Below are 12,281 nucleotides of genomic sequence, written 5' to 3' on the forward strand. Positions count from 1 at the left end.
CCCACCACCACCCCAGCCTCCCACTTTTCTTCCTAAGGAAAGCTCTAAAATAGAGTTTCAAAGGTTTCAACTCTCTTAACCAGTAGGCCCCCGAGATTCTGCCTTTTTGTGGGCACATGGCATTGACCTTATCTGCAGATCATCTCCGTGGATTATGTTTTCACTAGACATGCCCCTGGGGAAAAATATTGTCCAAAAAAAGGTCCTGTTCTAGACCCACCCAGAATGACATAATATTAAGTGTTTTCCATCTTCAACAGTGATACTCTTTTGAGAACTCACAGCCAGTTTGAATTTAGCTAAGTCCAATGTTTTCTTTCTCTTTTTGGTTCATAATTTCCCAGGGGCCTGCTACCTTCGTGCTTAGCTGAAAATGCAGCATTCTCCAGCAGAGAATGCTCTCTGGTATATTTAAAGCAATTAGGTCCCGGGACTTCCCTGGTGGTGCAGTGGTTCAGAATCCGCCTGCCAATGCAGGGGACACGGGTTCGAGCCCTGGTCCGGGAAGATCCCACATGCCGCAGAGCAGCTAAGCCCGTGCGCCACAGCTACTGAGCCTGAGCTCTAGAGCCTGCGAGCCAGAATTACTGAGCCCATGTGCCCCAACTACTGTAGCCCACGTGCCTAGAGCCCGTGCTCCGCAACAAGAGAAGCCACCACAATGAGAAGCCCGCGCATAGCAACGAAGAGTAGCCGCCGCTCGCCGCAACTAGAGAAAGCCGCGTGCAGCAACGAAGACCCAACGCAGCCAAAAATAAATAAACTAATTTAAAAAAAGAAAAAAAGCAATTAGGGCCCTGAATGAGAAGTTCAGTTATAGACAAAGATAAAAGATCAAATTTTAATTAGCTATGGAAATATTATTTTATTAAAGATAGAGTAATTATAAATTATTATAAAGTTATTTTATAAATTGAAAAGAAAAACAAAACCTTTCATTTTATGGGCTCTGTCTATATTTTGCCTTTACCTCATCATTTCACTTAATTCTCTCAAACACTGAGTTGAACGCTCTTATTCCTGTGTAAGGTATTTGCAATTGTGCTACAAATAGGTGACCAACTAGGGCTGAGGGGTTTCTTGGGATGTGGGACTGGCAGCTAAAAGTGGGCAAGTCCCAGGCAAACTGGGACAAATTGGTCACCCTAGAAACTACCCATCTATTTAGTAGCCTAAAACAGAATGATCATTTCTCACAGTTCTGTGGGCTGAATGGGTGGTGGTTCTGCTGTTTTCACCGGAACTCTCCATATGGCTGCTTGGCTGAGGCTGGATGGGATAAGATGTCTGGGGCCTCACCAGAGATGGCTGGCCCTCTTCCTCCATGGAATCTTTCATCACAGCACGGGGGCCTCAGGGTTCCACAGGGTAAGTGTGGAAGCTGCAGGGCCTCTTGAAACCATGCTCAAAAGTTAAGTATTGCCGCTTCGACCACATAGAGTGATGCAGACTCAGCGCCAGCCCAATTCAAGACATGAGAAAATAGACTTCAACTTTCAAAAAATCTTATTGAAAGATTCATTATTGATGAATTGGGAGATTGGGACTGACGTATATACACTAATATGTATAAAATGAATAAGTAATAAGAATTTGCTGTATAAAAAAATAAATAAAATTCAAAAATTCAAAAAAAAGGTAGAATATATACATTATGTGTAAGGAGTGAAAAAATATCACTAGAGATCTACATCATTAGAAGGATTAAGAGAATATAATAAACAACTTTGCTAAAAAATTTGATTACTTTCTTGAAATGGGCAAATTCCTTGAAGACAAAAACTCCAAAGCTCACTCAAGAAGGAGATTACTTGAATTAGCTCTATGTGTGTTAAATAAATTTAATTAATTAAAAAAAATCTTATTGAAAGATAGTGGACATACAATATTATGTTAGTTTCATGTGTACTACATAGAGATTTGACTTGCATACATTATGAAATGATCACACGAGAAATCTAGTAACCATCTGTCCACATACAAAGTTATGACAGTATTATTGACCATTATTGTGCTATACATTCCATCCTCAGGCTTATTTATTTTATAACTGGAGGTTTATACCTCTTAATCCTCTTCAGCTATTTCACCCACCCTCCCCTCTGGCAGCCATCCATTTATTCTCTGTATCTATGAGTCTGTTTTCATTTTGTTTAGTTTTTTAGATTCTGCATATAAGTGAGATCACATGTGGTATTTGTCTTTGTCTGACTTATTTAGTATAATGCCCTCTAGATTCATCCATGTTATTGCAAATGGTAAGGTTTCTTTTTTATGGCTGAGTAGTATTCCATTGCATTCCACACTTTTGATGGGAGGAGTTGCAGAGAATATGGTCATTTTTAGTCCATCACAATCCCCATCATATACATGAGATTCAGTAAATTTAAGTAACTTTTCCAAGACTACATAGCTCTTAAGTGGCAATTCGAGCCTTTGAACCCAGGTCTGTGTGTTTGAAAAACCCATGAGTTTTTCTGGGTTTGAGTCACCATGCCCTGGTGGGGTATAACTACAACATTCGATAATCCAGAGAGCAAATGGGTATTTTCCTGCAGTGCTGGTGTGGAGTGGTGGAGAACGGAGAAAGAGACATAGAAGCAGTGATCTGTGATGTCTGGATTACTGGCATCACAAGTTTGTCCAGTCTGTTTGGAGAATATATTTGCCTGATACTTGCCTGATTCTGTAAATATGTTCGGGCTCCTGCTGTTCTCCTGCCCCGTACTTGAGTACAAGCTTATTTCTAAAAGTAAATTCTTCAGTGGGACTCAGATATTCTATATTCTTGGCCTTGATGTTTCTCTTTCTCTTATGCATTGTAACATTCTTTTTCTACATAAGCCTTTGGATCATCTACAGTTTGAGAGTTTGAAAGACAGTTGTCCCAAGTCGGTTGTTTTCAAAGAGTGGGGGGTCCCTGAGTCCCTTTCAGGGAGTCCATGAGGTCAAAACTATTTTTATAATGCCAAGGTATTATTTGCTTTTCTCTGCTTTCATTCCATCTAGGGTGTAAAGTGGAGTTTTCCAGAAGCTAAGTAATGTGTGATACTGCAACAGATTTTAGTGGAAGCAGATATGAGAATTCCACTCCTTCCTACTAAGACATTAAAGGGACTTGAAAAAAAAAAACTAATGAAGTCTTCTCTTTTGTTCCTTTTTTTAAAAAAAGTTACTTTTTATTAAAAATGTATTTTTATGTTAGCATATTAAGAGTTTGCTGTGATTTTTAAATTAATACACAAATATTTTTAAAGTTTCTCATTTTGTTTCTCATAGTAATAAAATAAATTTTAACTTACTTTTAATTAAAAATTAATAATAGTCACAGAAGCTCTTTGGAGTCCTCAATTTAAGATAGAGTTCTGAAAGCAAAAAGTTTTCATTATTTTATTAGCTGCCATTTGCAAAGCTTGGGCAATTTGCTCTCTTTTAATCCTCCCAGCAAACCTATCAGGAAGGTACCCCATTAATCTCCTCCCAGAGGCATAAACTAGGGCTCAAAATCATTAGCCACACAGCTTGCATGCTGTGCAGCTAGAATTTGAAGCTAGTTCTATCTGACCCCAAAATCAAACTTGAAGGAATCAGTAACCTCCTTGCATGCAATATACCTGTTGCTTTCCTGGACAGAGAGGTTGAAGCAGAGGTCAAGAAGACTGGATGAATTATTTGAGATGGCTCAGGCAGCTAAAAGCCAAGACCTTCTGCTGTCTGTTCTACTCCTCATAGGGACTTGTCCTTTCAAATGGCAATTCCTTTTGTGAGAAAGGAATGCCTTCAAATTCAAATGATACTATGAACCTGGTGGAGGTCTGTTCCCCTTATAACAGGCATTTCTAATAGCACAGTATGCAGACTTTGCTGAGCACTCAACAAGGAAGAAACGTTTGTCCAGTTATCACATTCTAAACTGCCAAAATACATGTGCATTGCCTTAAGTTTTTCAATTATGTTACAGGTCAGCTTGTGCATTTTATCTGTTCGACTCTCTTTTGTAAAACAATTACAATGGTAAAAACAAAGAAACTATTGAGTACTTAACTATGCGTCGGTCACCGAGAGGAAGACTTGATACCAAGGTCTCTCTGAATCCTCACAAGAATACTCCCAGGCTGGCAGTGGGGTGTCCTACCTGCTTTACAGATAAGGAGATGGGCTTGCCGAGGGGAAGCTACTTGCCTGAGGTCACCCAGCTAGTAAGTAGGCGGTGAGTCAAGTATCAGACCCAGGTCCGGGTGGTTCCCAGGCTAAGATTCTTAACCAGCATGCATTGCAAGATCCTAAAAGGCAATGTCAATCTGTCTGTGGAAAGGAGTTCCCCAAAGTAAACTTGAAGTAGCCCAGGTAAATTAGGAAAGGGTCACAATTTTATGGTCAGAGATTTTAAGGAAAAACCAAGTGATGCAACCTCTTCATGTAATAAGAAAACAGATACAATTCTTTAATTTTGTCCTTAGCTTAACCCTTCACTAACATCCAGCAGCTCGGAGTGTACAGAGAAAGGCAGTAAATTCCTCATCTGTATCCCAGTGTGCCAACTGTTTTGGTTTTAATTGTGTCAGGTGTGTCTTCCTTCTGCCTGGAGGTCCTTCCTTAGGTTTGAAAATATCATGATCACATCAACAGTGTGAGAGGTGGTGGGAGAGCTGAGGTTCCACATGTGTCAACAACAGATGTGCACGTCTCCTGGAGCACTGGAAAAAAGAGTAATAGGAGTTCCCTTAGGGCTGTGCTCCACGTGCCCCAGGAGGGGATAAGGACGAAAGCCTCTGTAATTTATATTGACTGCTGAGGTAACCAGGTGCTTTCAGCAAGCATTCCAGTTGCAAATTTGGGTTTTAACAACCTTCCCAACAACCTCTGATGAGGGAGGGAGACAAAGAGGGAAGAGATATGGGAACATATATATATGTATAACTGACTCACTCTGTTATAAAGCAGAAACTAACACACCATTGTAAAGCAATTATACCCCAATAAAGATGTTAAAAATAAATAAATAAATAAATAAATAAAAATATACGTGAAAAAAATAAATAAATGGTGGTTGTTTGAAAAAAAAAAAAGACAACTGGTAGGGGAAGGGTGGCAAAAAGAAGGGGGAATTCAATTGCAGTGTGCTTTGAAAAAAAATACACAAAAGCCTAGATTTGATTCAAGAAGCAATTCAGAACCTATGTTTGGATGACTTACAAAGACAAAATGAAATATGAATTACCTTTTGTGTGAAATTCAGTTGCCTGGTAACATCATCTAGTGATTGTGTCAATGATAATTTTTCTTCCTATTTATAAAAATAAAATTATGCAGCTTACAATTTAATTTAATCATCTGTAGCTGTGCTACTCAAAGTGCAGCAAAGTAAGCATGAGTACCACCCTGGGAGTTTGTCAGAAATACAGAATCTCAGGCTCCACCTCAAACCTTCTGAGTTAGAATCTGCAAGAGCAAGATCCCTAGAAGATTTGCCTAACCCTTAAATCTTGAGATGCACTGATCCATAGTATTTGACTAAAAAGACTGTCTGAAAACTCTTACAAGGCATCCCAATGTTGTTTCCTTGTGCTACATACCTTATATAGTTATAGAGCACTTTCTAATTTTCAAGACACTTCCATATATTTTATCTCATTTAAGACAGCCTAGAGAGGGTACATATTTCCATATATATCTACCAGCTGATGAAACCAAGACACCAAGAGTTTAAGTGGCTGCTCAAGGTCACAGAAAATCAGTAAAAATCCTGGGACCTCAGTTTCTCAATTCCTGGTCCAGTTCTATCCTGCTGTACCTTAACTAAAACAATAAAGTCAGTACATGCTATAAAAATTTCCTGGGGCCTTCCCTGGTGGCGCAGTGGTTGAGAGTCTGCCTGCCGATGCAGGGGACACGGGTTCGTGCCCCGGTCCGGGAAGATCCCACATGCTGCGGAGCGGCTGGGCCTGTAAGCCATGGCCGCCGAGTCTGTGCGTCCGGAGCCTGTGCTCCACAATGGGAGAGGCCACAACAGTGAGAGGTCCGCGTACCGCAAAAAAAAAAAAAAAAAAAAAAAAAAAAATTTCCTGTACATCTTTAAAAGAACTTTATTCAGAAAACAAAATCTAATAGCAATATAGGTTTTCAGTGGTTTATCAGAGAGCTCTGGGACTTATTTAAAAGATTAACTTAAATTTAAATCTTACCTTGCTACATTTCAAACAGTCTGCTAGAAACTTCTTTATTTCCACATCATTTCCAGGTAACAGTTTTAATGAAAGGTGTGTAAGATGCTTAAAAGGATTTGTCTCTACCACATTTAAAAAAGCAGGTGAGTTATCCAAAATAGCTTCTGGAGAGACTAACTGTAGCAAAAACCTTTGAAAACAAAGTGTCACATAACACATTTATGAGACAGTGAAACTCTCCCATTGAATCATGAGCTCTATTGGATCATCAATGATTAAAAGGATCAGAAAAGGGAGCATACTGAAATCACAGGAGCCAATATGAAAGGACTCCCAACGATAAAACTGATTAGTGTAAACAGTAAAATAGAGATTTATCTATTGATTGAAAACAATGAATATATAAATGTCCACAAGTTCACAATGAGAAACAGATGACAAGAAAACAAAACACTAAAAACAAAAACAAATCAAAAACCCATTGAAACCACAAAAGTAACTAGAGTAACAACTCCTTACTCTGAAAACTGACAATTTAAAAGTAAGAATTGAGCATTTATCCTTTCCTGTATGAATTTTCAGAGTAATCAAATAGCTCTAATTGATAAAGGATTCTTCTTTATAGAAGAATTATATCTAATAAATATAAGAAGAATGATAGAATTGGAAAAGCATAATTTTATAGTTGCTAATTAATTCAAACAAGAATCATCAATTGATGAAATTTATACATAAAAGGTTTGGGAGCTTTACAAGGAAAGGATCAGGTGTTACACTAAACAAATACAGATATACATGCACACAAAATCTTCTTCTTCCCTTTTTCCAAGTTCATTACAAAAACATATACTTGAACTCTAGCAACAAAACTATCAAAAAGAGAAACTAAGGAAACAATCTCATTTACAATTGCACCAAAAGGAATAAAATTTCTAGGAATAAACCTACCTAAAGAGATAAAAGACCTGTATTCAGAAAACTGTAAGACAAGATACTGATGAAAGAAATTGCAGACGATACAAACAGATGGAAAGATATACCATGTTCATGGACTGAAAGAATCAATACTGTTATAATGACCATACTACCCAAGGCAATCTTCAGATTCAATGCAATCCCTATCCAAATACCAAGGGCATTTTTCACAGAACCAGAACAAAAAAATTTTTTAATTTATATGGAAACACAGAAGACCCTGAATAGGCAAAAGAATCCTGAGAAAGAAGAACACAGCTGGAGGAATCATACTTCCTGACTTCAGACCATACTACAAAGCTACAGTAGTCAAGACAGTAGTACTGGCACCAAAACAGACACATAGATCAATGGAACAGAACAGAGAGCTCAGAAATAAACCTACACGCTTATGGTTAATTAATCTACAACAAAGGAGGCAAGAATATACAATGGGGAAAGACAGTCTCTTCAATAAGTAGTGCTGGAAAAACTGGACAGCTACAGGTAAAAGAACAAAACAGAAAATTCTCTAACACCACATAAAAAAATAAAACTCAGAATGGATTAAAGACCTAAATGTAAGGCCGGAAACCATAAAACTCCTAGAAGAGAACACAGGCAGAACACTTTCTGACATAAATTGTAGAAATATTTTTTAGATCTATCTCCTAAAAGGAAATAAAAGCAAAAATAAACAAATGGGACCTAATTAAATTTAAAAAGCTTTTGCACAACATAAGAAAACTATCAACAAAACAAAAAGACAACCCATTGAATGGGAGAAAATATTTGCAAATGTTATGACCAATGAAGGGCTAATATCCAAAATACATAAACAGCTTATATAACTTAATATCAAAAAAACAAACAACCTGACAAAAAAATGGGCAGAAGACCTGAACAGACATTTTTTCAAAGACATACCGATGGCCAACAAGAACATGAAAAGATGCTCAACATGGCTAATCATCAGGTAAATGCAAATCAAAACCACAATGAGATATTACCTCACACCTGTCAGAATGGCTATCATCAAAAAGAACACAAATAACGAATGTTGACGAGCATGTGGAGAACAGGGAACCCTCCTATACTGTTGGTGGGAGTGTAAATTAGTGCAGCCACTGTGGAAAACAGTAGGGAGGTGTCTCAAAAAACTAAAAACAGACCTACCTTATGACCCAGCAATTCCATTCCTGGGTACATATCCAAATCAAACAAAAACACTAATTCTAAAAGATACACATACCCCAATGTTCATAGCAGCATTATTTACAATTGCCAAGATACGGAAGCAACCTAAGTGTCCATCAACAGATGAATGGATCAAGAAGATGTGGTATATATACAAAATAGAGTACAAAAAAGAATGAAATTTGTCATTTACAACAACATGGATAGAACTAGAGGGTATTATGCTAAGTGAAATAAGTCAGGAAAGACAAATACTGTATGCTATCACTTATATGAGGAATCTAAAAAATACAACAAACTAGTGAATATAACAAGAAAGAAACAGACACAGATATGGAGAACAAACTAGTGGTTACCAGTAGGTAGAGGGAAGCTGGGAGGTGCAATATAGTGGTAGAGGATTAAGAGGTACAAACTGCTATGTATAAAATAAATAAGCTACAAGGATATATTGCACAACCCAGGGAACATAGCCAATATTTTATAATAACTATAAATGGAATATAACCTTTGGAAAAAATATATATTTGATGCTGTTAAATATTTCAGGTAACTTTAATGGCTTTGCCAAAACATGAAAATTAAGGGGCAAATATTTCTGATCTTATAAATTTGAGATTTATGAACCTCTCACCACAGCTTTGAAAATAGACAGAGGTACTTATATAGAATATTTTGCCATCAACTTGTCTTACAAAGAAGAGTCTGTCTTTAGGGAAATTTAATGATATAGTGCTCTCTTGAGACTTACCTTGGAATTTCTTTGGCATGTTCTTGAGTACACTGCTGAAGGAGATCTATGAATTTTTGTGGGAAAGCTGAGAAGTCTATCAGAAGACCTTGCTGGAATTTTAAACTATACAGAAGACAGGAAAAGAAATTTTTTTAGAATTTTAATTACTGTATTTAATTACAAATAACATCCTGAAAGACTATTCTTTTATTTACTGAACACACATTATAATCAAGAATTAAGCTAGGGAACTTTGATTTTTATAGAGTTTATTCAATGGGAGGGAAAAGGTCAATAAATCTAGCTAAAGCTTCAAACTTCTGAGCTGTTAAGCAAAACACTAATAATCTATCAAACATTTATTTTCAAAAACAGCCTGAATAATTACAGTATACATAGTCCAGTGTTCCCAAAATGCCTAAATGTTTCTAATAGGTATGTGTTTCAACGAGGATAGTACCGATACATTCATAAAACTTAAAAATTTACTTATTCCTAGATCAAAGACCAGAAAAATAAATACAGTTACCTCTGAAAATCTTCCTCTGATATAACAAGGTTATACAGAAAAAATGGATCAGTATCATCAGTCAGACGGATAACTAAATCCTAAAAGAAAGATTGTTATTTTTAATGTTTTCAGTAGATTTGGCTTTTAGAGTAATTTCTTCCTTCTTGGAAGTGAAATCATCTAGTATTATCAACATATCACTGTTATAGTTCAGACAGCTCTGTCTTCTGGTGCTGCTGGGTTTTCATTGGTCTTTGGAGACTTTAGCATCTTAAATAGGGGTAAATATTCTGCTCCTTGAGAGCCACATGGGGTAGAAGGTGGGAAGGAAAGGGGTCTATAAAAGCTAATTAAATACTAGGAGTTGAAAGTTGAAGAATATATCATTCTATCAGAGGCTTAAGAAAGTTTAGACCCAGCCCTTGCTGCATATGATACCATAACAAAAGTATTCTTTACCACTGATCATATCATAATCAATTATATTTTCAGTTTCCCTCAAGTTAATTGTCTGGTATTTCCAAAGTGGTAAATACATCAGCAGAAACGACAAACAATCATCCACCCTAGATAAGAAAGGAACATTTGTCTCAGGCAGAGGACAGGGGTATCAGGTGACAGGCTGCCAGGGCTTCTTCCTAAGAGCCTATTCTCTCCCACTCTAAGTGGCCACTGATGTGGAACCCCATCTGTTTTCAGTTTCAAATGAAGTGAATACCTTTCATAAAGACCATTTTATCACAGCAGCTAAAGCTGACAGAAAAGTGCAAAGAAATTATGTATTTCAGAGCACACTGGCACAAGGAAAACAGGACTAGCAAGATGATGGGCTAACAGAGGTTAAGATTAAGTTTCTACTTAGAAATAAAATCTACTTGTGGCTACTGAGGAACCACTAGGGTCCTAGAAAAATCTAAACCACTTTTATGAGTAGAGCTGGAAAATGAAGAGGTACAGCAGGCATAGGAATAACATGTAAGAGTATAATATATAATCTCTACCCTGGAAAATTAGCAACCTAGGTGTTTGCTCTGCTTCAGAAGGCACTGTTCTTAAAGCAGCTTCTATTTAAGTATTTCTTGAAATCCACCCCAAGATGCTATAGAAAACTGAAGCTGCTACTAACACCATTAGATCCTTGAATATGTACAGGGAAAGCTATGACACAGAGAAAACAGATGTATTTCTTAGCCCTCCATTCTATATACTCATTTCTGTTAATGACTCATACTTTTAAATCAGATTAGACTGATTTAAGAGGTGCTCTAAACACCTCTCTTCAAAAGGCAAAAAGATTCAAAACTATCTCCCTGCAGTGCTTCAATTCATTCTGTTCTCACACTTACATGAAACGCCAATTCTACAGGGTAGAAATATATATTCTAGCAACTTAAAAAAGTGTAATGGGGGAATTCCCTGGAGGTCCAGTGGTTGGGACTCTGAGCTTCCACTGCAAGGGGCACAGGCACAGGTTTGATCCCTGGTGGGGTTCGATCCCTGGTCCGGGAACTAAGATCCGGCAAACCACAAGGGGTGGCCAAAAAAAAGTGCAATGGGGCAAACCTAAGGAGACTGTTGTCCCAATCCCCAATTCTTGCATGCTTTAGAAATATATGATATAATAATCTCTCAGTTGTTGTCTTAGTAGATTCTACCACCCCAGATCTGCAAGTTATAAAATGGCCCAAAATTAAAAAGCAAGATGATATAACAAGAGATCTCACATTCTTAAAGAACAAAAATAATTATAATGTACAGAATTACCATATCTCAAAAAAAGAAAAATATTTATTTCAAAAGAAATAAATACCAACCTTTCTGTGAACTGGATTAGAAACTGATTGTAGTTCAATGCTCAGTCTAATACTCACTCTCCTGTATGAAAAGATATGCCCAACTATCAGAAACATTCACATGAAATGAATTATTACTACCATTTGTATAGCTAACATTTTCCATCTTAAGCCACAAGATGCTCCACAGGTTGTCCCTAACTTATGAACAGATGTTTGGAAAGCACGCTGGATTTGAAGTTTAAGTTCCTATTTTTCTACAAGTAAGCAATCAGGTTTTTAACCTGAGGATAAATTTTTCTCTCCTGTAAAAAGAGGTTGTCGTGAGGATTAAATGAGATAAATGATGTGGAATGCCTACTGTTAGCCTGGTATACAACCTTACTGGCCTGATTCTCAAATAACATCTACTTTAAGAAAAACCATCAGTTTTGTAACAATTTTTCACATTAAAAAATACCACCTGAAATGACCAAATTGATTTATGAGAGATTTCATTTGAAAATTTTAGTGTGAATAATATTAAAATACTTTAATGTGTACAACAAAGGAAATAAGAAAACATGTTCGCTTCCCTTATGCATACACAAAAAAAATTTTTTTCAGATTCACAAACTACATCTGATCAATAGACTCTCTATGCAATATATCCACAGAAGTATTGTCAACAAGTTCATTATCTATCTAATCCCAGAGTAAATATAAACCCTAAAGGGAAAAAACCATAGTGTTACACATTCTATACTGCATCTTAGAAAACCCAGTATTGAACAGAGGCATATAAATAAAGGTGCTCATAAAGATTAATTAAACTGAGCAAAAATGTTTAAATAATTCAGGAAACAAAGGGGAAATGGTGAAAAACATCTCTGCCCAAGTGCTTCTCAAACTATTCTGCTAGAATTAAATAACAATGGTCTTTCCCT

General features: G+C 36.8%; 1 protein-coding gene across 1 annotated transcript in view; it reads right to left on the minus strand.

Moving 5' to 3' along the window:
* The window catches only part of SASS6 (SAS-6 centriolar assembly protein), a 59,793-nt gene that overhangs the window by 42,479 nt on the left and 5,033 nt on the right, over positions 1-12,281 (minus strand). Inside the window, exons 2-6 of the mRNA XM_007449607.1 lie at positions 11,377-11,437; positions 9,581-9,660; positions 9,070-9,174; positions 6,186-6,357; positions 5,222-5,287 (exon numbers count right to left, since the gene is read on the minus strand). Of these exons, the coding sequence (XP_007449669.1) occupies positions 5,222-5,287; positions 6,186-6,357; positions 9,070-9,174; positions 9,581-9,660; positions 11,377-11,437 (484 nt within the window). The remainder of the gene's footprint in view (positions 1-5,221; positions 5,288-6,185; positions 6,358-9,069; positions 9,175-9,580; positions 9,661-11,376; positions 11,438-12,281) is intronic.

This window comes from Lipotes vexillifer, unplaced genomic scaffold (assembly GCF_000442215.2).
Source record: "Lipotes vexillifer unplaced genomic scaffold, Lipotes_vexillifer_v1.1 scaffold445, whole genome shotgun sequence".
In the NCBI taxonomy this organism is placed as follows: Eukaryota; Metazoa; Chordata; class Mammalia; order Artiodactyla; family Lipotidae; genus Lipotes; species Lipotes vexillifer.